The 26882-nt window shown below is 56.4% G+C and overlaps 1 protein-coding gene and 1 long non-coding RNA gene across 7 annotated transcripts in view; one reads left to right on the forward strand and one right to left on the reverse strand.

Annotated features, from left to right (window-relative positions):
* The window catches only part of NFIC (nuclear factor I C), a 66224-nt gene that overhangs the window by 24235 nt on the left and 15107 nt on the right, over positions 1–26882 (forward strand). For all 6 annotated transcript variants that reach the window (XM_057710343.1, XM_057710347.1, XM_057710342.1 and 3 more), the window contains exons 3-6: positions 18857–18928; positions 22612–22686; positions 23471–23594; positions 24181–24305. In XM_057710343.1, the coding sequence (XP_057566326.1) occupies positions 18857–18928; positions 22612–22686; positions 23471–23594; positions 24181–24305 (396 nt within the window). The remainder of the gene's footprint in view (positions 1–18856; positions 18929–22611; positions 22687–23470; positions 23595–24180; positions 24306–26882) is intronic.
* LOC130837419 (uncharacterized) lies at positions 18010–19746 on the reverse strand. Its single transcript, XR_009049285.1, has 3 exons — positions 19572–19746; positions 18492–18544; positions 18010–18071 (listed from the first exon to the last, which is right to left on the reverse strand). It is a non-coding gene; the product is annotated as an uncharacterized LOC130837419 (long non-coding RNA).

The raw sequence follows: 26882 nt of genomic DNA on the forward strand, positions 1-26882 counted from the left end.
TCTAAAAATCCAGGAATTTCAGGTCAGAGTCAGGGAAGCCTGTCCTCAGACCCCGGGCGACTGAGCAGAACATTTCAGAAAAGATGCCTGCAGAGGGAGAAGGAGGTCGACTTTTGGGGGTTTTTTGAGGCTTTTTCCAGACTGTCTGAGGCAGGGGCTGCCTGCTTGGGGGCGGCCAGTGGGTGGGGGCCCCGTTGTGGGGAAAGGTGTTTGGGAGCAGTTTGTGGGGGTACATGACTGTGAGAACCTGGGACTAGGGGGCCCAGGAAGAAGAATCAGATTTTGTTTAATCCCAAGTAAATGTCTGTTGTTTATTGGATATGGGGGCATGGAATCCCACATGTATTTCCAGAGGCTCCTGTGGGGCTGTTGTGGGGACAGGGCGCTTAGTAGGTCCTTGGTAGAAGGCAGCAGCCGTAGTTGGTGATTGTGACATCTGGCAGGAGACAGGGGTTGTCTCTCTGTGTTCGGGGTGTTGGGGTGCGTTTATGGGGGAACTACAGGCATATTGAGGGCTTACTGAGTTAAATTCTCAGTAAACGTTAGGAATTATTAGTACCGTTTTGCTGCACCTTAATCCCACAAAGGTAAAGTTTATCATGAACTGCATTTGTCACATGGGAAAATTGAGGCCCAGAGACACTAACACACCAACCTGAGGTCACACAGCTGAAAGGTAGAGTCTGGATTCAAACTCAGGTCTGGCAGATCCGAGGGCCTACAACAGTCGCCTGGGAAGGGACTATATGGGGTGTGTCCAGGACCTCCCCCAGGATCCCTCCTTTGGGCCTAGAGGATTTTGGTGCTGGTGAGTGGACGCCAGGTTCAGCTGGATCAAGGAGCACCTTTGGGAGCCGCAGCCTGGCCAGGGCCCCGGTGGGAAGGGAGTTGGTTGGTTGGCCTCAAGCCCTCGATGGGGGGGAACCAGGAAGCCAAGAGATGCCGCTAAGGCCACGTGTCTCCCTCTTGGTTTCTGTCTCTGGGTCTCTGTTTCAGTCTCTTTGTCTCTCTCAGCCCCTGTCTCTGCCCAGCCCCAGTCTCTCCCAGTCTTGGCCAGTCTCCTCCCCTCACCACCCTAGGCCAGCCAGTGGGCTGCCCGGAGGCGGCAACAGCAGCTGAATGGGCCCCTTGTTCCTGACCACACCCGCCCCTTGGGGTCACCCCAGGACAAGCTCTGGCAGCCTGCTGTCTTAAAGGGCCAGCGCCCAGAGAGAGGGGAAAAGAGGGGGCCTCTTCACTCCCAAGCCCCACCCTCCAGCCTCCCAAGGACTGGTGGTGGGGGGTAGTGCTGCACCCGGACACCCCAGCCCATGTGGTCAGATGGTGGCCCCGGGGCTGTGTGTGCAGGGTGGGGCTTGGGTTTCATCTGGGACAAATTCCTTTTCTCTCGGCCGTCCTTTCCCCATCTGTATCTGCAGCTCCTTGTGCCCATCCGGGGGGCCGTTGGGCAGATGGAAGAGTATCTGGGCCAGGATTTGGTACACAGTCGGCACTGCTCTGTGCCCATGTGCACTTATGTAGCACCTGCTGCCTCGGCATCTCTTGAGCCACGTGGCATTCACCCGCTGTGTGGATGGGGCGGTTCCCCCTTCACCTTCCTCTGGGCCTGTTTATCAAATATAGAACAAGGCAAGGGTTAAGCCAGTTAATAGACTTTAAAAGGTTTTAGAGCAAGGCCCAGTGCCGAGTTTCACGCTGCACTTATTGAGCGCCAGCTGCACGCCAGGCCCTGTTGAGAAAGGTCCTGTGTGCAGCCCTGTCTTATGGAGGAGCTGAGCGGTAAGGCTCTGGCTGAGGCTACGCAGCCCAGGCTTCACGGAGCTCTGCCACCTCCGCCCTCTGCTCGAGGTGGTGAAGCTGTAGACTGCTCGCTTGCCCTCTCTGGGCCTCAGTTTCCCCTTCAGAGCAACGGGAATGTCTAGAAGCCTTTTACTCCTCCCGCCTAGACGATGCTGTGGCTGGGAGTTCGGGACATCCCCCGGACAGGAGCTGGCCCAGAAGCCTCGAACCGGGCTGCACCTGGTGGCTTCTCTGGGTGGCCTCGGCGCTCCTGTGCCCCGGGCCGGCCCCACAGACAGCCCGGGACAGGTTGCCGCCGGATGGACAAGCCTGTTCCCTGCTTCCTTATGTAACCAGGTTATGCAAGGGCAGCTGGCCTGCTTACATAAGGGGAGGCCGGGCCAGCCCCGGCTGGGGAGGGGGAAGCTCTTAAAGGGGCTGGTGTCCCCCGAGTCTCCCCTCCAGGGCCCTGTGCCGACCCCGGGAGGGGAGCCTTATACGCTCTGGCCGATGCTGTCCTCATCAGTGCCGTCCGAGCCGTCGTTATTATTATTGCCATTGATGTTGTTTGCCGTCAGTCTTCTTTCCCAGGAGGCACAGAGCCTCCTCTGCTGCTGACCCTCGGCCAGGCCCGTCTCTCCCTGAGCCTCAGCTTCCCCATCCGGGCCGGGGAGGCAGGCAGTGGGGCATCACGGGGCATAACGGGGGTGCGGGTCCCGCCGCCTGCTCGCTGTGTGACCTCAGGCAAATGGCAACCCTCTCTGGGCCTCCGTGTCCCCATCCGTAAAATATGCTTGCCTCTCGGGATTGCTGAGGGGGGAGTGGGTTCAGATAAGCGGAGGGTGAAGGCGGCATCGAGCGTGCACACACTCAGCCAGTACAACTTCTTGGTAGTCAATAAATATTTATTAAGCGCTTACTGGGTGCCAAGCCCTGTACCGCGAACAGGACAGACAAAAGTCCAGCCCCTGTGGGACTCACAGTCTGGTGGGGGAGATGGACAAAGAACACGTTCGTGATGAGGGCTGCTGGGAAAAATAAAGAAAGGCGAGGAATGGAGTGATGGGCTCTCTGGGGAGGGACTGGCTGAGGACTTGACATCTGCACTGAGACCTGAGGGGTGGAGAGGAACCAGTTGTGCAAAGAACTGGGGGAAGGGCACCGTAGGCAGAGGGCACAGCCTGTGCAAAGGCCCTGGGGCAGGACCATGCCTGGAGTGTTGGAGGAACAGCCAGGTGGCCTTTGGGGCTGGAGCAGAGTGAGGGAGGGGGAGAGAGGGAGGAGGGGAGGGCGGGGAGGGGACGGGGCAGGTAATGCAGGGCCTTGTGAGCTGTGGGGAGGACTCCGGCTTTTACCCCAGGGAGGCGGGAGCCTGGAGGGCTGTGGGCAGAGCCGGGGCGGGGCCTGACTTGGGTGCTCACGGGCGCCCTCTGGCCACTGTGGGGAGGACAGACAGTGGGGAGTGAGGGTGGGACTTGAGAGACCAGGGCTGAGGCCACCACACTGGTTCAGGCTCAGGAGGGTGACCGTGGGGGCCAGCCAAGCAGAGGCAGGTTCCAGGCTGATTCCAGAAGCGTGAGAATTCAGGGGCAGCGGCCAGCCTGGGCGGAGCAGGACAGTGCACGTTGGTCACCTGGATCACGCGGCCCCTTCGGAGGCTGGTGCTGGCCCTCCTGCCCACTGCCCACTGCCTGGACCTGGGCAGGGAAAGGAAGGGCCGGCAAGGGCAGGGCCCCCGGACATGCCCAGGGCCTCTCCTGGAGTCAGGACGTTGTTTGCGGGCAAGCTGGGGTAGGGCTCTGGTTCTGTGCGTGGCCCGCGGGGCTCTGGGCGAGCTGGGTGGGTAACTGCCGGGTGCCCAGCCCCAACCTGGGTGTTCCACCTGCAAGGCTGCGTTGTTCCCGTTTTTATTCCCGATCTTGCCAGCGAGCTTGGGCCGGCATCTGCCCTGCCCTGTGCCTCAGTTTCCTCGTCTGTGAAACGGGAATAATTGTCTGTAACTGCTCAGCAGGTTCTAGGAGCACCGGCACACAGTAGGCGCCAATTCAGTGATCTGCAGCAGTAGTGCAGGAGGTTTGGGAGGAGGGGAGCCCCCTGGCACGCGAGGCGGGCACCATACTCACTGAGATGGGCCACTGGGCCAACTAATGGCCTCCCCCGTCTGAGCCCCTGTTTTGTCCCTGTAAAATGGGACCACAGCCAAAGAACCCCCGTGACACCTGGTCAAAGGCCAGCACAGAAAGGCATCTAGGCTGTTACATGCTGTCCCAGCCCAGTGTAACACCTGGGGAAACGGAGGCCCAGAGAGAACCGGCGGCTTAGCCTGGAGTCACGCAGCCAGTTGAGCAAGGAGATGGCCCTGGAACAGGTGGCCTGGCTCCAAGCCATTCTGAGGGCCTCAGTTTCCGAATCCATGAAGTGGACACACTGCTGGGGTCAGTAGGAATTACTGGACACCCGGGAAGAGGCTTCAAGGGTTTACCTGGCCAGCCTGAGATTCTGCCTGGACACCTTCCTCCTGGGGTACTGGGGTGACATATGGGGGGTCTTTGGTCTCCACCCTCACCTCCCCACCCAGTTCCCCTTAGGTGCTGGCTGAGGAGGAGATTCCTGGAGGCTCCTGGGTTAGCGGAGGCCCTCTGGCCAAGGAGGAATGGTAGGAGCCAAGGCCCTCTGCCCGGAAACTGTAGCCCTGTCTGTCTGGTTGGAGCAAGCCTGTCCTCCTCTGCCCTGTAAAAGGGCTGGAGCTGGACTGTCTGGCCCACCGCAGACAGGCAGGGCTGTCTGTCTGTCTTTGCTGCACACCCACCGTGCACCCGCCCAGCCTCTGCCAGATTCAGACACATTCAGTGAGGCAGCAGGTGGTGCGGCCAAGTCTCTCTGCATGGGTTGAGTCCTGGCTTTGTGCACTTGGCCCAACTGCCTAAACTCTCTGAGGCCTCCTCTGCCCCTCTGTAAATCTGTATGTAGCCGCTAGGATTATAGGTAGCTCCTAGCATATAAGTACTCAATAAATGGAAGTTATGATGATGATTATTATTTTCATACACTGTTCTCTCTTCCTACAAGCCCCTTGTATGCCTGGCAAACTCCTACTCAGTCATCAAGGCCCCAGCTCCAATGTCCCCTGCTCCAGGAAGCCCTCCTGGGCCCCCAGGCCAGGTTTCTGTTATTTTCTTGGGTTCCTCCTGCCCAGAGGTCCTGCCCTCTGATATCCCGGACCTGGAACAGTTAAGTGGGCTTCCCAAAAGAGGATCTTTGCTTATCCTCAAAGGACCAAGGGGGCCTGAGATGGACAATGCTTGGGTGACATTCCACGCCCTGCCCTGGGCCTGTTGTAGAAATCCCTTGTATCACCACTGGTTGGAGTCTACACCCTTAAACCTGGTTTTGCCTTCTCAATATCCCCCAGTTTTCCCAATATTCCTCAGATTCGTTTGCCTGACGAGCATTTATTTTGCACCTGCTGTGTGCCAGGCCCTATCAGGATCATCCCAGTTATTCATGCAACAGGCATGTATTGGGCACCGACTGTGTCTCCGGCACCACTGGAATAATCGCATTCACTTGTCTGCAAGCATCTGTTGACTGCCAGCTGTGTGTAAGCATTGCTTAAGCACCAACTGCATGCCAGGCTCCGGGAAGAGAGGCCACAGGAAGGCCAGGGGAGGAGAAGAGTCTCCCTTTAACCCTCCCTCCAGGCTTGTGCCCTCTAGTTTCCAACCTCCTCCTGAGTTCCAGGCAGTGGGTTAAGAATGCGGGCACTGGAACCAGAGTAGCCAAGTTCCCATCCGCTGGTCCACTCACTGTCAGTGAGACCTGGGGTAAGCCCTTTCCCGTCTCTGACCCCCGCTGTAAAATGGAGCGCCCGCCAAGCTAAGGTGTTTGCAGCTCAAAACCTACCTTCTGCAGAGAAGGAAACTGAGGTACTAAGCAGGCTCCCCAGACCCCCCGCTGGACAACACTGGGAGGGAACCCGTCTTAGCCCAGAGAGGGGCAGGGCTGACCAGAGGGCGCACAGCTCGGGGCGGAAGCCTGCCCTGCTCTGGAGCCCTGCCCTGGGCGCCCGCCTCCCTGGCCGGGCTGCCCGCCTCCGGCCTCCCCCACGACTCCCCCGGGGCTGCCGAGGCGGTGACGCAGCCCAAGAAACTTCAGAAGGAAAGGACGCTGGGAGGGGCCGGGCGCCCCCACCCCGTCCTTGGCCGGGGGGATGCTCCGGGCTTCCGCCGCCTGCCTCCCCCGCGTGGCCGCAGACGGCTTCCGGGGCCGCGGCCCCTCCTGCGGCCACACGTGCGCGCTCGGCCCGTGGGCACATGGGGCCGCCCGGCTCCCCCCCCCCCACGGCAGGGCTGCCAGGGAGGCAGGCCGAGGCCTTGGCTTGGCTGCTGGCGAAGCCAAGAATTTGCTCCCAGTGTAAACAGCGAGTTATTTTAAGGCGGCCCCCCTCTCCGGGTGGCGCTGACACATTTGACATTGGAGGGGACCGGGAGGGGGGAGGGGGCGAGGCTGCGCGGGTGGGTATTTTTAACCTTGTTTTTCACATCCTTGGTGCCACCCGGAGTCTGGCTTGTGCCGAGAGGCGGTGGCGGGGGGCGCGGGCCCGGGGGGGGGGCCAAGAGCGGGCACCCTCCCCACCCCACCCCCACGCCTGGCACGAGGGCTGTTAACCCCGTGGAGGCCGCAGAGGCGGCCCAGCCACCCCCCCGGCCCCTCCCCGGGCCGCCCCCCCCGCCGAGGGGAGCCCGGGCTCCAGGGCCCGCCAGCCCGCTCCTCCCGCGCCTACAAAATGGCCGCCAAGGCCAGAGAAGCATCTGGAAGCCGGGCGGGAGCGCTGAGAAAATGGCCGCCAGAGCGCTGATGTCATCGGTGGCGTGGCCGCCAGCCGCAGCCGGGGTGGGACGAGTCCCGGCCTGCAGGCCTCGGAGTGGGCCCCGCGGCCTACGGGGGCCTCCGCGCCGGCTTCTCGGGCCGGGTGCCCCCCAAACCACCGGGCCCGAGCCCCCCCGGAGCCCGCCGGACGCCCCAAGTTCAGCCCAAGGCCGCGCGTGGGCAGCGCCTGGGGCCTGCGCCGGGGGTTGGTGGACGGCCGCCGCCCTGACCCGCCGGCCCGAGGCGTCCACCCGTGCCCGGCGGGGCCCGCGGCCAGGCCGCGGAGCAGGCGGGGGCGAGAGCTGGGCCGGGTGGGAAGAAAAAAGAAACTTTTCTTTGAAAGTGATTCCCAAGCAGGTTGGCCGGGGCCCAGGCGGCCGGCGGCAGGGCAGAGGGAGATGGAAAGTGTGGTCCAGACTCGAGGAACGCGGCGGGTCAGGAAGGACAAGGCGGGGGAGGCCCGGGCGGGGGCCGGAGTCCGAGAGCGGTCACCCCGGCCGCGGCCTCCTGCCTCTCGGCCCCGACGCGGCGTCCACATTTCCCCTGGGGGCCAGTGAGGGCCGTGAACGTCTAGCATCTTGCTTTTTCCCTTTGATTTGTCCAAACAGCCCCCAGAGGAGTGCCTCCCTTGGGGGTGGGGGGGGTTAGATCCTCTGTACCAGGATGTGAAGGCTCAGAGGGGGAAAGTACTTTTGCTGAGGTCACACAGCGTTGGTGAGACGGACATCCAGTTCTGGCGATTGCTGGCCTTGGGGGCCTGTGGTCTTGAGCCTTCAGGGGCACGACGGCCTGTCTCCAGTGAGAGTCAGGGTTTGTACTGGAATTCCTTGAAGCCCAGGGCAATTTCGGTTCTGGTCCTCCTGCTACACTATGGGGTAGTCCAAGTTCAGTGTAGCCTGAAGCCTTCGTGCTGTGACACAATCCCTGGCTCTCCTCAAGATGACCGGGAGGAAACCTTGACTGTGAACTTCATGGGGCAGAACTTTGTGTCTGTTTTGTTCGTTGCTGTGTCCCAAGAACCTAGGACAGGGCCTGGTACACAGTAGGTGCTCAATACATGTGCTGAGTGAAAGAATCACTGTTTCCCCTTATACTTGGGTTTGCACAGATACTCGTATGGGATGGGGGTGGAGACTTGGGACACAAAGTAGGTTCCAGCATAGCTGGACACACATGGAAATCCCATGTCACACTTCTTAGAAGGGATATGAGCACATGAAACCCGAACTTCCGGAGCGTCAGGCCCACGTCCTGTGGACATATAATCCCCCCTTAAGCAGAGACCTGAATAAAGGTCTTTTGAGCAAAAGAGGGAGCCAGCCAGGCAGGCATTTACAGGAAAGGCATTCCAGACAGAGAACAGCCTGTGCAAAGGCCCTGGGGCAGGATGGTGCCTGGTGTGTTGGAGGAACAGCCAGGAGGCCTGTGTGGCTGGAGCAGAGTGAGCGAGGGGGAGAGAGGGAGGAAGGGAGGGCAGGAAGGGGACGGGGCAGGTCTTGCAGGGCCTTGTGGGCCTCGGGGAGCACTTGCGAATTTCATACGTTTAAAGACCCAGACTCAGTCCAGCGTGATGGGAACAAGGACAAGGGGCCAGGGGAGGGCGTTCCAGAGGAGACGTTAGAACCGAGCTTGGAGAGATGGTTGGCGTTTGCCTGAGAGTGAGAAGGGCAGGGAAGGTTCATGGCGAGAGTGAGGAGGGCGAAGGCCAGGGTCGCGTGTGCGGCGTGGCCTTCCAGGACAGAGAAAGTTGAACCTCAGCCGGCGATCTTGAAAAATGGCCGGTGACACCGGGGAGCTGGGAATTCCAGGGCCTGGCTTTGATTCTCTCTCTAGCTGGCTGGTGCTGGCAGGCGGACGTGGCAGCCCGGCAGAGCTGGCTGCATTTGGAAGCCCGCTAAGGTTGGAAGAGAAGTCCTGCGGGCGAGCTCACCGTGGCAGCGGAGGTGGCCCCAGCAGATACACCGCTGGGCCGCAGTGGGAACCCTAGGCTCTGCCGTATCCCGCCAGGTTTAAAGAACTGCAATTACGGTTTCAGCGAGTCTTGTCTTTTCTACATCCCAAAGGTGAATTAAGTGTGACCCCTCTGTCCACCCCAGGCCATCACCCTGGGCCAGGCTGTCATGCCTACCAGCACACTTGCCCACCCCGCCCCCCTGGACTTCCAGCCTCTGAGAGTCCAGAATTTACTCAGCAGCCAGACATTTTAAATGTGTGTGTCTGTGTGTGTGTTTTATTGTGGTAAAATATATATAATACAAAATTCACCGTCTTCATTTTTAAGTGCACAGTTTGGTGGCATTAAGTACATTCACCCTGTCATGCAACCATCCCCACCCTCCATCTCCAGAACTTTCTCATCTCCCCGAACTGAAACTCCGTCCCCGTGAAACACGGGCTCCCCATCCCCTCCCCCAGCCCCTGGCCCCACCGTCTACTTTCCGCCTCTGTGGATCTGACTCCTCTAGGGACCTCCTGGGAGTGGAGTCAGACAGTATCTGTCCTGTGTCTGGCGTCTCTCACTGAGCATCACGTCCCCAAGGTCCATCCCTGTTGTAACAGGTGTCAGAATCTCCTTGCTTTTAAAGGCAGAATCATATTCCACTACAGAGATGGACCACCATGTGCTGAAGGACGCTTGGGTTGTTTCCACCTTTTGGCTGGTGTGAATCAGGCTGCTGTGAACATGGCGGGGAAGTATGTGTTTGAGCCCTGTTTTCAATTCTTTTGGGCGTAGACACAGGCGTGGGTCACACGGCGATTCTGTGTTTAACTTTCGGAGGGACCGCCAAGCTGTTTTCCGCCAGGGCCGCACCATTTTACAATCCCGCCAGCCGTGCTCGAGGGTTCCAATGTCTCCACATCCTCATGGCCAGAGACGTTTTAAAATGTAACATAGATTCAAGTCATCGCCCTTGAGACTAAAACCTAAGCTTCCCCCACAGCCCATGGGTGGTCTCACATCTCGCTGCTTGGTATACCGCGTCTGGGCCCCGTGCTCTGTCTGTTCCTGAAACATGCCGTGTTTGCTCCTGCCCCAGGGCCTTTGCACTTGCTGTGCCATCTGCCCTCAGCTCTCCCCATGGCTGGCTCCATCCCATCCCTAGGTCCTTAGAGAGATTTTGCCTGACTTTTGCGTCGAAAGTCACCTCCCCCCACCGCCAGCCACTCTCTGTCCTCTCACCCAGTTTTATTGCCTTGGTGGAACTTAGAACCACCGAAATTATCTCGGGCTCCTTCTGTCGGCTCGTTTCCTGTCTGTCTCCCCCGCCTTGGCTCCCTGCCATTTCCCCAGTGCCCGGCAAGAGGTAGGTGGTCGGTAAACATCTGGGACATGAAGGCTGGAGCAGTGCCTGGGTCTCCCAGTTAGGAACCTCAGCCACCAGGATGGAGGGAGTTGTCTGGTGCAAAGGGGGCGGGTGCTCCAGTGCGGGAAGGGCTGGACCGGAGGCCACGGCGGCGCCTTTGTCATGGGCTGGGACAGACCAAATTTGGGCTCGTGGCCACGGACAGGAAAGAACAGTTTGTACACTCCGTCAATGGGCTCCAGTTTACATTTCTATTGTCGGTATGATCATGTGTTTGTTTGAGCGAAAGGCCACAGGAGGTGGTGACGTTCCGGCTGCCTGTGTACACCCCGCGGCCCTGAGAAGTCGAGAGAACTGGTCCTGGGCCAAACCAGGGTGTCGCTGGAAATACGGCTGCTGTCTGGGGCCAGGCTCACTTATACTAGCATGAGAGTGGTTAGCTGTGCTTCACGCGTGGTGCTGGAGAGGCGTGTGTGTGTCGCGGAAAACGACCTTTCAGGAAGGTCCCAGAGTGAGGGGAGAATGGGAGCCACATAGATACAGAGGGAACGGTGTTCTAGACAGACGGAACAGCATGTGCAAGGGCCCTGGGGCAGGACCGTGCCTGGAGTGTTAGAGGAACAGCCAGGAGGCCCATGTGGCTGGAGCAGAGTGAACAAGGGGGAGAGAGGGAGGAGGGGAGGGCAGGGAGGGGACGGGGCAGGCCGTGCAGGGCCTTGTGGGCCACGGGCAGGACTTGAACTTTTACCCCAAGGGAGGTGGGAGCCCTGGAGGGCTGTGGGCAGAGGAGGGACGAAGTTCGATTAACTTCTGAGTTTGGAAAAATGCTGTCACCCAAACAGTATTTATCCCTTTGACTGTGATTGACCCTTCCCCTCCTGGGGCTCCTCTGATTTCAGCCTCACACCCGAGTAAAGTCAGACAGCGATGGAGAAAGCCCTCTTAACAGACAGGGAAAACCCAGGCTCAGAGGGGAGAGAGGCCTGACTAGTCCCAGGTCACAAACCGGGTTGTGCCAGGGCTGGGGCGTCAACCCAGGTTTCAGAGCGTGACTTCAGTTTCTGAAAGATGCCCCTAAATCCGACGAGTTTGGGACCTGCAGCCTCTTCTTCACGACCCCAGCGCGTCTGAAAGACTCTGAAGAGTCCCACAGCCGCCCTGAGAAACCCGCAGCGATGCTCACGCTATTTGGCCACAAACCCCACGTGCAGGTGGAGTCTGCGGACACCCCGCAGGCACAGCCATAGGAAACTGCCCAAGTCCCCTACTCGGCGGCTGAGAGTGTGCCTTTTGGTTCCACAGTCCTGCTCTGGCCTGTCCACGTTTCCCTCGTGCGGTTGGGAATGTATTTTGAGCAACGCCAACTGCCACATCGAACGCCTGATGTGAGCAGGACTGCAGAAAGCCACGTATTCAGGGACGGGCAGTGGGGGATCCGGAGGACGATGACCAGGTCAGGAGAAAACTCGTCCACAGGCGAACGTTTTAAAGCCGGTGATCGACGTGATATAAAATTCACTAAGACATTCAAGGATGTCTCCTCCGCCTCCCTCTTTTTTTTTTTTTAATAAATTTTATTGGAGTGTAGTTGATTTACAATGTTGTGTTACTTTCAGGTGTACACCAGAGTGATTCAGTTCTACGTATACATATATCTATTCTTTTTCAGATTATTTACCTGTATAGGTTATTGCAGAATATGGAGTAGAGTTCCCTGTGCTAATACAGTCGGTCCTTGTTGGTGATCTGTTTTATATATAGGAGTGTGTGTGTGTTCATCCCAAGCTCCTAATTTATCCATCCCCACCACGCTTCCCCTTTGGTAACCATAAGTTTGTTTTCAAAATCTATGAATCTGTTTCTGTTTTGTAAATATAAGTTCATTTATATCATTTTAAAATTAGATTCCACATTTAAGTGATAGCATATGATATTTGTCTCTCTCTGTCTGACTTACTTCCCTTAGTATGACAATCTCTAGGTCCATCCATGTTGCTGCAAATGGCATTGTTTTTGTTCTTTTTTATGGCTGAGTAATATTCCATTGAATGTATGCACCACATCTTGCTTATCCACTCCTCTGTTGATGGACATTTAGGTGGCTTTCCACGTCTTGGCTGTTGTGACTGGTGCTGCTGTGAACATTGGGTGCATGGGTCTTTTTGAATTATGGTTTTCATGGATGGGTTTTTAGGAGAGGAGCAGATAAAACCAGGTCGGCCCATCAGCTTTCCTTGCTGTGTGGCCTTGGGTAACTTACTTACCCTCTCTGGATAACCTGTGGTGGTCAGCCTCAGTCAAGGATTGCTGGGGGGCGTTAGGCAGAGCTGTTAAGTGCATGGCCTGCCGTCTGGCGTTTGGTGAGCTGTCTGTCTGCCTAGCAGTTGCCGTTGTGTTATTCGTCTTCTTTCCATCTTCACTATGTTCACCCCGCATCTCCTCACTCCACAGCTCAGGTCCCACCTCAGTGAGGTAGGGATGCTCTGAAATCCCCCTGGCCTGTGCAGCAGGGTCCGGGGCCCCTGCTGCCATGGGATGCTTTTCGGCCCAAGTGGAATGGGGATGTGCAAACAATGTTTCTGCCCCCAGCTGTCCCCAGCACTGCAGTTAGTGACAGAAGGGGCCTTTGGCAAAAGCAGAGCAGCAGGGGACCCCCGGCTGGGGGCTTTATCTGACCAGTCAGACGACAGAGTCCGAACACGGCGGGGGGGTCACCCCAAACCACTGACAAGAAGGGGGTCCTGGAGTCGGGGGGGAGGTACTGAGCCCCCCCTCCAAGGGCCCGCTGGACCCGTCCTAGTCAAAAGCATAGAACAAATGTGAGGCCTCGGGGTGTCTGGGCATTGACCCCAGGCCCATCGCTGCCACCTGGTGCTGTGTGAGTTTGAATATGTCACCCGCCTCTCTTTGTGCCTCAGTCTCCCCATCTTGTAAATGGGGTTGATAATCACATGTCCCTCCTGGAGGAGTTTCAAAAATTAGATGAGTCAACGTAGGTGAAACTCGCGGCCCAACATAGTCAAAGGAATGACTCACTAACTCTTAACTACTGGAATGGACCATTTCACACAGTGTGGCCTTGACGACTGTCCCGGGAGCTCCAGTTGCAGCCCCTCACCCGCCAGGGGCTGCCACTCGCATCTCTGGGTTGGAGGGCCTCCCTGGCACCTGGCATGGCCTGGAATTATACTCCTGGTTTATTTGCCTCCTTGTCATTGCCTGGCGCTCCACCATTAGGACGTCGGTGCCACGAGGGCAGGGAATCGTGTCCATCTTGGTTGCTGCTGTGTGTTAGGCATGTGGCACCCTGGAGGTGCTCAGCGATCAGTTTGTCTAGTGATCAAAGGAGAGAAGTAAACGGTCGTGCAGTTCAGCTCTAATTTATTGATGAGGAAATGGAGGCTCAGAGATGTCAAGTACTTGCACGAGGACACACAGCAGAAGTTGGCAGGCTTTCAGTAAACTAAATACTTTAGACCTGGTAGGTCACCTACGGTTTCTGTCGCATACTCTTCTTTCTCTTTTGACAACGCTTTAAAATTGTACGAGACCCTTTTTCATTATTGTCTCTTCCTAAAGAGCCCTTTTAGACAGTTTTTTCCCCTAATCAGTGAACCGCATGAAATTTTAATAGCTCAGATATCTTTATATACTGTATCTATGTCTATCTATCTGTGTTTTTTTTTAAGTTAATTTATTTATTTGATTGCACCAGGTCTTAGTTGCGGCAGGCGGGCTCCTCTTAGTTGTGGCATGAGGGCTTCTTAGTTGTGGCACATGGGCTTCTTAGTTGCAGCGGCTGGGCTCCTTGGTTGTGGCATGTGAACTCTTAGTTTTGGCATGCATATGGGATCTAGTTCCCAGACCAGGGCTCGAACGCAGGCCCACCCCGCATTGGGAGTGCAGAGTCTTTACCACTGCGCCACCAGGGAAGTCCCCATCTATATTTTATAAATAAAAAGAGCAAAAAATTTTATTCCCCTCCATCCCCCCAAGAACCAATTTTTGCCCCTACTGAGAATGGATGGGTCTGGACCAGAGTGCCTCCCCCTCAGCACTGCTGGCATTGGGGGCTGGATGCCTCTCTGTGGGGCTACCCCAGACCAGCATCCCTGGCCCCACCCCCTCGATGCCAGGAGCCCCCAAGTCGTGACAACCACAGTTGTCCCCAGACATCGTCTCGAGGGGCAGGATCGCCCCAGTTAAGAACCTCTGCGCTAGGCAGACAGTTGCTTTGAATAGACATCAGCTTTGGGATCTAGACTCTCTGAGCTAGGCCTCAGTTTACCAACCCCATCAATTGGGTAGATTTAATCCGATGGCGCCATGGAGCTCCTAGCACAGTAAAAACTCAGCAAATGAAAGCTACCTGCTTGGGGGTGGGGGCACATTGGGACATTGGACATTAGCTGGCTTTTAGCATTATGCGCTCTAGGTCCATCTGTTCAGACCAAAGCAAGGTCCATTTCAGGGCTGGGTCTCTAAGTAGATGGGAGGAGGAAGAATTATGTGTCCTTTCTTTTGTTTTTCTGATTTTTCATGGAAACATCCAGAGCAGCTCAGCCCGATAGAACTTTGTGTGGTGATGGTGTATTCAGTGCGGTCCAATTCAGTCACCACTAGCCACGTGTGCCTGTCAAGTATTGCAAGGTGGCTGGTACGGCCAAAGTCCTGAAATTTTCATTTCTTTTTGCTTTAGCCAATTTAAATTTCAAGTCGCATGTGGCTAGGGGCTTCCATCATGGATGACTCCAGAAGACGGGGTTTCCAGTAGCCAAATGACAGGCAAGTGGTCAGCAGGTGGGTGAGAAGTAGTTTGAGGTTTTGGAGGTGATTTAAAATAATATGGCACAATAAAAAGGAAGGAGGTTCTGACCCCTGCTACCACGTGGAAGAACCTTGAGGACGCGATGCTCAGTGAGAGAAGCCAGACGCAGGACAGATACTGTCTGATTCCACTCCCAGGAGGTCCCTAGAGGAGTAGATCCAAAGAGACAGGAAGTAGATGGTGGGGCCAGGGGCTGGAGGAGGGGGTGGGGAGCCCGTGTTTCATGGGGAGAGAGTTTCGGTTTGGGAAAATGAGAACGTTCTGGAGATGGACGGTGGGGATGGTCACACAACACTGTGAATGTACTTAATGCCACTAAACTGTACATTTAGAAATAGTTAAATGGTATAGTTTATGTTATGTATATTTCAACACAATCTAAAAATCAAATAAAAAATGTTTAATGAGATGGTATATCATTACATCATATTATTTAGAAACTACACTTATTTAAATTTAAAAAGAACTCCCAGGAGTATAGGAAATAAAAAAGAGGGAGAGCGAGAGCTTCTTCAGCCCAATGAAGGGATCTGCAGAAACCCACAGCTAGCATCATTCTTTTTTTTTTTTTTTTTCTTTATTTTTGGCTGTGTTGGGTCTTTGTTGCTGCGCTCAGGCTTTCTCCAGTTACGGCAAGCAGGGCTACTATTCGTTGCGGTGCACGGGCTTCTCCTCGCAGTGGCTTCTTGTTGCGGAGTGCAGCCTCTAGGCACACGGGCTTCCATAATTGCAGCACATGGGCTCAGGGACCTAGAGCCCACGCGAGGGCTGTAGTAGTTGTGGCTTGTGGGCTCTAGAGCACAGGCTCAGTAGTTGTAGCACATGGGCGTAGTTGCTCCACAACATGTGGAATCTTCCTGGACCAGGGATCGAACCTGTGTCCCCTGCACTGGCAGGTGGATTCTTAACCACTGTGCCACCAGGGAAGTCCCTAATATCATTTTTAGTGGTGAGAAACTGAATGGGTTCCCCCTAAGATCAGAAGCAAGACAAGGACACCTGCTCTCACTACTTCAGTCAGCAGATTTCTGGAAGTCCAAGCCAGTGCAGTAAGGCAAGAAAAAGAAATCAAAGGCATACAGATTAGGAAGGAATAAAATTAGCTGTATTTGCAAGTGATATGATGGTCTACATAGATAATCCCAAGCAACCTGCCCCCCCCCCCAAAAAAAGGCTCTTAGAACTAATATGTGGGACTCCTCGGCAGTCCAGTGGTTAGGACGCTGTGCTTCCACCGCAAGGGGTGCAGGTTCGCTCCCTGGTCGGTAAAGAGACCCCGCATGCCACATGGCCAAAAAAGAAAAAGAAAAAAAAAAAACTAGTATGTGAGTTCAGCAAGGTTGCAGGATAGAAGATTAACACCCCCAAACCAATTGCATTTCTAAATGCCAGCAACGATCGATTAGAAACCAGAATTTCAAACACTCATTGACAATTGCTCCTGAAACCTGCCATGTCTTGAATGTCAGTTTGATGCTGACCCTTTTACACATGTCATTAGCTGACTTGGAGACCCGACCGACCCTGGGAGGTGGGTTTTTTGTATTCCCATTTTACAGATGAGAAAACTGAGGCTCAGACAGGTGATATGGCTGGCCTGAGGTCACAGAGCAATGGATGAGGGCTCTAGATTAGAGCCAGCCGTAGCCTAGGGCCATGGCTTTCAATCCATAGAGAGTAATAGCACCCAAGACGGAAACACCAAGGAGATAGTAATAATAGTTATAAACCCTCCCTCCCGTTGGTGAAGGGCTCACTGCACACCAGCCACTGTTTGGGGCCCCTGATTGCATTCATATCACTGTTTTCCTCCCGAACAGCCTCTGAGGGAGATGCTGTAATTGCGCCCATTTCACAGATGAGGGGAGTGAGGCACAGAGAGAGATGAGGGGTGGCACCTGAGGCCCACAGCCCCTACTGCCCCGTTCCAAAGCGCAAGCACACAGGCGGTGCTCAAGAAACATCCTCCTTCTTGGGTAGCCGCCTGAGTGCCAGCCGGGCACTGCTACCTGCTGAGCCCGTGTGGGCGCTGGTTCTGGAAGAGGGTCTGTGCCCGAGGCCTGGAGCCCAACGGCTGGCTGCCCGGGCTGGGCCCTTCCCAACCGAGTGGCCACCCGTGCCCAGCTGTGCGGCCGTCCAAGCGGGACGGGCCGGCTCCAAGGGGCCGCCGGCTGCCCAGCCCGGGAGCAACCACAGGGCGCGGGGCCGAGCCGGGCACAGCCCTCTCACCGCTGCTCAGCCCTGCCCGGCCCAGTTGGCCACGCGGGGGCTGCTCAGCCGAGCCAAGGAGGGCTGCCTGCGTCCGCTCCTGCCATGGATGTGGAAACTGAGGCAGGCGGGGCTGCTCCTGTGCTGTTTACAGCATCCCCGGTCCCGGCTGCCAGTAGGTGCTCAGCGCGCAGCGTGTGCAAAGGCACAGGCGCGATGCCAGGCAGGCCCCGAGGGCTCAGTGAGTGTTGTGGAAGGCGTCAGCATTATTATCACATCCAGCAACCCTGGGTGCACGGGGGCCCCAGGAGGGGAAGGGACCTCCCCCCACCACCTGGCCTCCTCCAAGGCTCCCAGAGCCGGGAGAGGAACCCCGGCAGCTGAATGCAGAATCCGCGCGGCTCACGCATGCGCCGTGCTGGGTGCCCGCCTGAAGTACCGAATTAAAGTAACAGGAGGGGGGGACCTCCCTGGTAGTCCAATGGTTAGGTCGCTGCGCTTCCGCTGCAGGGGCACAGGTCCCGTCAGCTCCCTGCTCCAGGAGCTAAGATCCCCCACGCGGCACGGCCAATAAATAAGTAAATGAATAAATAAATAAAGTGATACACGACTGTAGAAAAAAATAACAGCAGGGGGTGTGGAGGAGCACTTTTTCATCATTCTCACCGTCCGTTTTCCTTGCCTGCAGAACGGGTACGCTAACAAGACCAGATTTGTGGCCCTCTTCGTGATTTAAGGGAGCCTGTGAAACGAGACCGAGAAGGCACCACATCTGCCGTCATGTTAGGGATTTAAAAATAATAGTAATACTAATAAGGGGAGGTTACCAGGGATCTAGAGCTCCGTGTGCCCTAAGCGCTTCATATGTATCCTCTCCTTGCCAACTCCTGGCAACCCGGTCAGGCCTGTGAGATGCTTTACCACATTTGGAAGAGAGAACTCTGAGGCTCAGGGAGGTTAAGCGACTTGCCTGAGGTCACACAGCGATGATTAGATCTGGGCCTTGGAGTGTGGCAGGTGGGTGGGGACGGATTCTCTTTCTCTGGCATTTGATGCCCATTCTGGCCACCTTTGTCCTTGACCTGCAAGACAAATGGGGAGGGCTAGGGGTCTTGTCCCACGGGGCTTGTCCATGTGCTCTCCCTCCCTCCCCCCACCCCCACCACTTCGGGGTGGAGGGTGTGGGAGCTGCAGAAGGGGGCTGGCTCCACGCGCCCTCCATTTAGGCCTCCAGAGCCAATAACGCTGAGCTCAGCGTCTGTCTGCTTCACCCGGCTGCCAAGGAGCCTGATTATTTTTAGATAAGGTGGAGGGGTGGGGGCCGGGGTGGGAGGGAGCCCCCAAGCCAGGCTGGGGGTGGGGAGGGGAACATCACAGCTGCAGAAATATGCCCCTTGGCCCCCTCTCTGGGGACCCTGAGTGGCAACCCAAGACCGCGGGCCGGGCCCCCAGGACTCCGAATGCAGAGGCAGGGGGCGGGGCCCGAGGGGTCAAGGACTCACCTCTCTGGCCTCAGTGTTCCCATCTGTGAAATGAACATGAGAGTTCCCACGTCCTACGGCAGAGGCAGGATTAAATGTTATCCTCACTTGACAGGTGAGGAAACCGAGGCTCGGAGAGCCCTTCCCCATGCCTGAGCCAGCCTCTACACTCGGGCGTCACCATGTTTCAGGACGCAGGCAGGCTGGCGCCCAGTGACCTCAGACGTCCATGACCCCTGGGGCAGCAGTCAGGGAGGGGGCCACGCCGTGTTCTAGACCACCGTCTCCACGGCGCTGGCCAGCCTAGCACTGGGCTGACATCTCCTCCTCCCCCCCAGGGTGGCGGTCCCTGGGATGTCACTAATTCCCTCTCCCTCTCTTTGCAGACGCGGAGCAGAGCAGCAGTCCCCGGGCAGGGATGGGCTCCGACCAGGAGGACAGCAAGCCCATCACACTGGGTGAGTCTGGAGGCAGCGGGGGTGGAGGGCACGGCCCCGTCCCTATGTTTTATTTAGGAGTTGTTTTAGGAGCACCCCCTCTGGGTTCTGTGTGGTCCTGTGTGAGACCTGAGTCACTCCTCACAGCCGTGCTCTGGAGTAGGTGTTGCTGTTGTGCCATTTTGCAGAGGAGGAGACTGAGGCCTGGAGAGGAATGTGGGCCTTCGCAAGGGCATCATCCAGGGAATCGGGGTTAGAACCCATGACCCTGAGCCCCAGCATCTGAGGTGCTCCCCACCCAGGAGAGGCCCTGGCGGGCCCTACAGTCTCATGGGACATGGAGCGGATGAGTAGGACAAGTCAGTTCTATGTTGGGGGGGTGGGAAGTGGGAGAATCTGCCTGTGGCAGGGCTGGGCGCAGAGCCCTAAAGGACGGAAAGGAATTGGAAGCTGCAGAGGCCCTGTTTCTACTCTGGTCCCCTGGCTCCTGCCCCCCACAGTCTGTCCTCCCTGAAGTGGTCAGAGGGCGCCCGTGAGCACCTGAGTCAGGCTCCGCCCCTCCTCTGCCCACAGCCCTCCAGGGCTCCCACCCTCACTTCCTCTAGGGTTAAAAGCCCAAGTCCCCTCCCTGCCCTCACTTCTTCCCCCGCTCCCTCTGGCTTACTCTGCTCCAGCCACATTGGCCTCTCACTGTTCCTCCAACACACCAAGCACCATCCTGTCCCAGGGCCTTTGTACATGCTGTGCCTTCTGTCTGGACAGCTAACTGCTCTCTCTCTCCAGATCACCCAGGTCTCAGCTCAAATGCTTCCCTCTCAGCGAGGTCTTCCCCAAACCCCTCAGCTCAAGCAGCCTCAGCCACTCTCAGTCTCAGCCCTCTGTTTTATTTCCTTTAGAGGAAGTTAGTGATTGCGTATGTATTTGCTTAGTTGCTTGGTAATCGCATGCGTGTTTGCTTATCTCACCTAGTGGAACATCACCTCCTCAGGGGCAGAGGTGTTTGTTTTGATCACTACTGTGTCCTCAGTACCTAGAACAGGACCTGGTACGCACTAGGTGCTCAAAAAACATTTGTAGAAAGCAAACAAGGAGAGAAGGAGGGGTGAAGCAGAGGGAAAAACAGAAACTAGAGGGAGAGTACATCAGGGGCGAGGAAGGAAGGGAGATGAAAAGGGAGAAAGGAAGAAACAGCCAGTGGGTGAGGGCATCCCCGTTGGACGGGCCATCACAGCCAGGCACAGGGAGGCTGGATGATTCCAGGAGGTTCACAGGCCCCCAGGGCACACCTCACTGGCCATCTGTGAACCGAGCCCTCCTTGGCCTCCTGTGATCCCCAGGCGCCTCCCTCCAAGCCAGATGTTCAAGGCAGACGGCGGGGGCCATGCGCTTGGCTTGGTCCCGTGGGGAGCTCCAGCGTCTGGTGGAGGAAATCACTTCCTCCCCGCCCGCCAGGGAGTCCCCTGGAGATGGAGCTGGGCGAGCACTGCACAAACAGGAAACCCCGGTGGGGGTGGGGCGGAGGGGTGTGCTGACAGCAGCTGGCCAGCTGGGTCAGCAGGAAATGGCCATGGCCACTTCCCCTGGACACTGGGAGCCACCGCCCTGTCCTCCTCGGGATGTTGTGGTCCTGAGCCTCCCATCGTGGGCCTGGGCAGGTAGTAACTGCTCAATAAATGGTGGCCACACAGCTCATAGGCAGGGGGCTAGGGTGGTGGACAGCTGGGGAGCTGGGCACTGCTGGGAGCTCCCTGTGCACCGTGCTGCCCTCTGGGGGCCTGGACAAGAACTGCTCCCACCACCCCACAAAGCCAAGAGCTGCCAGTCAGTGGGTCCCGCCTCCACTTTCTCTCCAGCTCCTTCAACTCCAGCCCTGTTGGCCTGCAATTTGCCAAGTGTGTCCCAACCCCGGGGCCTTTGCACAAGCCATTCCCACTGCCAGGAACATCGTGGCCCACAGGGAGGTGGCCAAATGCCAAGTTTAAGATCATCCTAACTGGGGCAGCTGATCCTCACAAGGCAGTTTCCCTGTGCCAGGGGCTATCTGGGCACTTCCCAAATTTTAACTCACGTGTTCCCCTTACCTACCTCCACCTTGAGATCCTGGTTGAATGTCACCCTCCCGGGGACGCCTTCTCTGAGCCCTTTGTGTAAAATAGGTCCCCTCGCCAGCAGGCTCCCCCAACCTTGCCTGCCTTACCACTGCCTGACACGTCTCACATTTAACTTACTGATCTTTAAAAACTTTTTTTAATTGTGATACAACACACATAAAGTGTAGAATTTTAACCCTATTAAAATGTACCATTCAGTGGCATTAAGTTCATTCACAGAGCTGCACGCCTATCACCTCTGTCTAGTTGCAGAACATTCTCATCACCCCAAATAGCAACCCCATCTCCGTCAGTCACTCCCCCTCCTCGGATGACCACGAACCCACTCTCTGTGTTTGTGGAGCTGCCTGTTCTGGACATTTCCCATCAATGGAGTCATACCCTGTGTGTCCTTCTGTGTCTGCTTCTCTCCCTGAGCCTCGTGTCCTCAGGGTCCCTCCACGTGGTAGCGCGTGTCAGGGCTTCTCTCCTTTTCGTGGCTGAGTGATGCTCCCGGGTATGGAGGGACCACATTTTGTGTATCCATCATCCCTGATGGACATTTGGGTTGTCTCCAATTTCAGCTACTGTAAATCATGCTGCTGTGAATATTCATGTACAGGTGTTTTTGACTTCCTGCTCTTGTGGGGCGTCTGTCACCCACCCTGGGCTGTGAGTCCAGGAGGGCAGCTGCTCCAATTGTCTTGTTCCCCACTGTGTCCCCAGTACCCAGCTTGGGGGGCAGATACTGAAGGTGCCTGGTAACGGGTCCTGCCTGTGAGGGTCTCTGGGCAGGACCGGCCTGCTCCCAGCAGTCTCAGGTTGGCCAGGGCTCCTGCCATCTTGGGGAGGTGCCTCAGTTTCCAGATCCATGAAATGGGTCTAAACCACGGCCGCCCAGAGTGGAGGGTCCCTTTTCCTTTGACATCAGGCAGGAGTGGGTCCATGCACACTGGGAATTTTAACTGCTGCTTGTGGACCCTCCCTTCAGCCCGTGGTTCTGAGCCCCTGCCATGTGCCAGGCTCTGGTCCAGACACTGGGGACACCACAGGGCTCCCAGCCTGGAGGCAGAAGGCTAAGAGACTGTATGGGTTGAGGCAAAGGAAGCAAGCTGGTCCCTCCTAGATAGTAGGATTCATAGCTCACAACTTCTGAGATCAGGGAGCATTGAAGTTCAGGAAGTAAAGGGACTTGTCCAAGGTCACACGCCGAGCTGACAGCCAAGCTGAGGTGTGAACCCAGGTCTGGCCTCCACTCGCATGTGCAGCCTGCCACAGCATGGGGGCTGCAGAGGAAGGCTGGGAGGCTGTGTGAAGGTCCAGACTGGAGAAGGGGAGGCTGGCTGAGGCTGCAGTGAGAAGGACTGAGCAGAGACTCAGGAAAGGAGATCTGCTTCAGCTGCATCAGGGCAGAGGACTCCCCGTCGGCTTGGAGGGGCTGAGCTGGCCATCTTCCCGCCGCAGGGCTGCGGCGGTGGGGGAGGGAGTAGACAGGGTGACCGCCCAGGCTGGGTCCAGCCCCTGGAGTCTGGGCAGCCCGGAGGTGTCAAGGGCGGGGAACAGACCCAGCTCAGCTGGCTGCCTGCTGACCCTCATCCTTCCTCTCTTTTCCAGACACCACCGACTTCCAGGAGAGCTTCGTCACCTCCGGTGTGTTCAGTGTCACTGAGCTCATCCAAGTGTCCCGGAGTAAGTGTCCCTGCCCACCCTGTGCTGGGACCCGCAGCGGGGAGGGGCCCACACGGGGGAGGGCTGTCAGAAAGGAGAAGTGGCCTCGGGATGGGCGCTCCAAGAGGGAAAGGGACTCGGGGAGGGAGGAGGAAGGAGCCCATCACCCTGCCCCACTCCGCCACATCCTCTCCAGCCACCCTTGTCCCCATGCCAAGGTTCCTAGGAAGGGAGGTATCCAGGCCCTTCCCAGAGTCCAAGGTCAGGGTGATATGCTCTTCCCAGGAAAGACTCCAGATGCTGGGGTGGAAAGGCTAAAGAACCTTCCACCCCAGCATCCCTGCTTCCTGAGGCCTCCCTCACCCCACCCCAAGAGACCCCAGAGGGCCCCCCACCTGCTTTGCTTCCTGTCCTCTTGCCTTACCTATGGACCTGCTGGGGACCCACCCCCATCCCCACACACCCCCCATTTGAATCCCACCCCAGGGAACTCTGGGCACTATCCTGCCTTAACCCTAACCATCATCCTCCCTGTGCAGATCAGCAGAGCCTGCCTCTGGGAGTTCTGGGAAGCTTGGCCTCCAGCTCTGGCTATGCCTCTGCCTCACAGTGTGACCTTGGCCTCTCTCAATGGCCTTGTTCTTCTGATCCATAGTATACAGCCAGTTTCAGCCAAATTAGGAATCAGGCCACTTTGGGAAGGGGTTCCCTTTTGACTTCCAGCCGGAAGACGGCTCTCCCCACCCCTCCAGGGCAAACTGCAGCTTGTTCCCTCCTTCACCTTCCTCTCTGTCGCCCTCCACAGCACCTGTGGTGACTGGAACAGGACCCAACTTCTCCCTGGGGGAGCTGCAGGGACACTTGGCATATGACCTAAATCCAGCCAGTACCGGCATGAGAAGAACGCTACCCAGCACATCCTCCAGCGGGTATGTCCCCGGCCCCCCACCCACCTCCGTCTGGTCCCAGAGGGTTCATTCCTCTCCCTGTTTTCACGTTCCACCTGGGAAACTCTTACTTATCCTTCAAAACCCAGCCCCCAAGTGGCTCTTTCCCCAGCTTGACACCCCAGGCTGGGCTCCCACAGCCTACAGGCCTAGCCCTTCAGACTCCATGAGAACACACACCGGTTCTTGCTGAGATACGCTGTGTGATGGTGAGCGGGTCACATTCTGTTTGCCTCGGTTTCCTTATCTGTAAAGTGGGCTTATAATCCTACCAGGTTGTACTGAGGCAATCAGCCAGGCCTTCAGGGCTTTAATCTGCACTCTGCTAGCTTGCCAGCTTGGACCTCGGCTGAGTCCCTCCCTGCCTCTGGCCCCAGGTGTCCCATCCAAGTGATGGGCAGGTTCAAGCAGGTGTTATCTGAGAACCAGCTGCAAGTCCGCGGCTCGCGTGACGTCTCGCGATAGCACCCTCCTCGCCCCGCCCCCTAAGAGCCGGAAATAGCAAAGCCCACCGGGCCCCCGCGTCTCCGTGGTAACCGGCCCACTGGCTTCCTCCCTCGCCCCTCAGGAGCAAGCGGCACAAATCGGGCTCGATGGAGGAAGACGTGGACACGAGCCCCGGCGGCGATTACTACACCTCGCCCAGCTCTCCTACGAGTAGCAGCCGCAACTGGACGGAGGACATGGAAGGAGGTGGGGTTGGCGGCGGGGGCTGACCGACCTTCCGGTCGGGGTTACCGAGGCGGGGACTACGTATTCCGGCAGGCGCTGCGCGGGCGCCAGGGAGCGGGGTGTTGGCCTGGAGCCGCGGGGCCTCCTGGGAGTTGTAGTCGCGCGGGCTGCGCGCGGCTGGAAGTAAAGTCCGGGTTCTCGTTCCCGGAGCTCTTTGGTTCCGCTCTGGCCGGGGAGGGCGGAGATCATCCCTTGCCGCACTTTCCTGCTCTCTGCTTGGTAGCGGCCCATCGCTCTGGGGTTCCTGCTACACAGAATTGACTCAGTAGCGATTCTCATCAACAGGGTGCTTCTTCCTGGGGTCTGCCGTAGACCCTCAACTAGAGGTTCCCTTTCCACTGGGGTCCTCCCTGGGGTTTGTTTTTGTTTTTTGCGTGATTCCCATCTGCACGGGATCTTGCTCCCTGTGGTTGCAGTTCCTAGGAGCCCCGCCTCTTTCCTCATAGCATCTTTTTCCCCCGTACATTTCCTTGTGCTCCTCTGTCCTCATAGGGTCCTCTCCAGAGTGTCTCTTTGATGGGGTTCCTGTTTTGCAGGGTCAGCAGTTCCGGAGAGGCTTTTTTCTGTTGAGCGGTGGCCCCTCCGGATCCTTTGTTTACTTACCGTCTCCTTAAGGGCATTCTCCAAAGATTTCCCTTCTTCGGAGTTTCCATCTCCACCACGGTTCTCATCTAAAGAATCCTTCTCTGGGACCTCCCTGGCGGTCCAGTGGTTAAGACACCGCGCTTCCACTGCAGGGGGCCCGGGTTCGATCCCTGATGGGGGAACTAAGATCCCACAAGCTCCACCACGCCGCCAAAACAAAGAATCCCTTTCAGCTTAAGATTCTGCTCTCCAGCGAGCCAGCGCTAGATTTAAAGGAAATGGTTTGCCTGTGGGGAGGACCTCCCTGGCGTTCCTCAGATTCTCAGCGGGGTCAGTGCCCCCAAGTTTTAGAAGCATGGCGCTACGGGATCAAGGGTTCATCCTACCGTATAGCCTAGTGGTTATGAACGTGGACACTCGAGTCCCCTGGCCGGTACAGCTTCCTGGTGACCCCACCCCTATGGGCCTTGGTTTCTTCGTCTGTAAAATGGGAGTGTTAATACCTGCAGTACCCACCCCATAGGGTTGCTGTGGGGATTAAGTGAATTAATGCATTTGATGTCCCTAAAACAGGTCTGGCACATAATAAGTACCCAATATATCTTAGGATTTGTTTCTATCTCTCTTCCTCCTCCTCCTCTTTCCTTCTTCCCTATCCCTGTAGAGTCTGATTTCTTATAAAAAAAAAAATCTGTCTATACAAAGTGCCATACCTACAGGATTCTTGAGAAGCAATATAACATTACAATTAAGAGGGCAGGTTCACTATAATGGAAAAGAATATGATATATATATATAGAGAGAGAGAGAACTGACTCATTTTGCTGCACACCTGAATCATTGTAAATCAACTATTCTGAAAGAAACAAAGAAAAAGAAAGTAAGGGCAGGTTCAGGCATCAGAGAGACCAGGGTTCAAATCCCAGCTCTGCCTTTGACCCACTGTGTGGGCTGTGTAACCTTGGGCAGGTGACTTAACTTCTCTGAGCCTTGGTTGCCTCATCTCCAAAGTGGGAGAGATGAAAACGGTCATTCTTTTGGAGAGTTGGAAGGAAGATGTGGTAGAATGTGAATAAAGCGACCGTCTGGCACATGATAAGTGACCAGGAAACAGGAGTGTTTCTTGGTGTTCATGTCTTTATAAAATTCCCATCTCTTGGAATCGGTCTCTAACACAGCTGGTTGTGACATCTGAGGTCCCAGGGGTCCCCCCTCTTCCTCATTGTGGGCTCCCGGGACAGGTACCTAATGCTGGGAGGACCTCTCTATTTATTAGGCTCTAATTTATGGGCCAAAGTGTCTCTGTGGGTTCCCTGTCTCTCTCAAGTTTGCCTCTATAAAGACCTGTATTTAATAAGCTTTAAGTCTGATTGTGGATAACAGAAAACCCAAAAGGAAGTGCATTTCTCTTGCAAGTAAATGTCCAGCCATCAGCAGCCCTGGGCAAGTGTGATGTGAGGGACTTAGTCTCCTGCCTTATGCACCACTGAATGTGGTTTTCATTCCTACCTCATGGTTCAAGATAACTGCTGGAGCTCCAGCCATCATGTCTGCTTTCCAGCCAGCAGGAAAGAAGGGTCAAGTCTGGGCATGTCCACTCCCTTTGAGAATAATTTTTAGGAGATGCACTTACCTCTTCTGCTTATCACCGGGCCTCTGAGTTAGTCCTAAGGCCATACTCTGCTGCGAAGGCTGCTAGTAAATGTAGTCTTATTTGGGGCAGTTATGTGCCCATCTCAAATTCAAGGGTTCTATTACTAAGGAAGAAGGGTAAAGCAGATATTAGGAGACAGTTCACTTCTGCCCTGTTGTTTACTGATTGGGAACTCAAAAGCACCTCTCATTAACTTTGTGATTGAAAAGGTTGTGTACATATAAAGTGTACACTATATAGAGCTGAAAGACAGCCTGTGCTGATGTAGCCACAGCAGCCTTGAGAGGAAAAATTATAGC

Source organism: Hippopotamus amphibius, chromosome 15 (assembly GCF_030028045.1).
Source record: "Hippopotamus amphibius kiboko isolate mHipAmp2 chromosome 15, mHipAmp2.hap2, whole genome shotgun sequence".
Classification (NCBI taxonomy): domain Eukaryota; kingdom Metazoa; phylum Chordata; class Mammalia; order Artiodactyla; family Hippopotamidae; genus Hippopotamus; species Hippopotamus amphibius.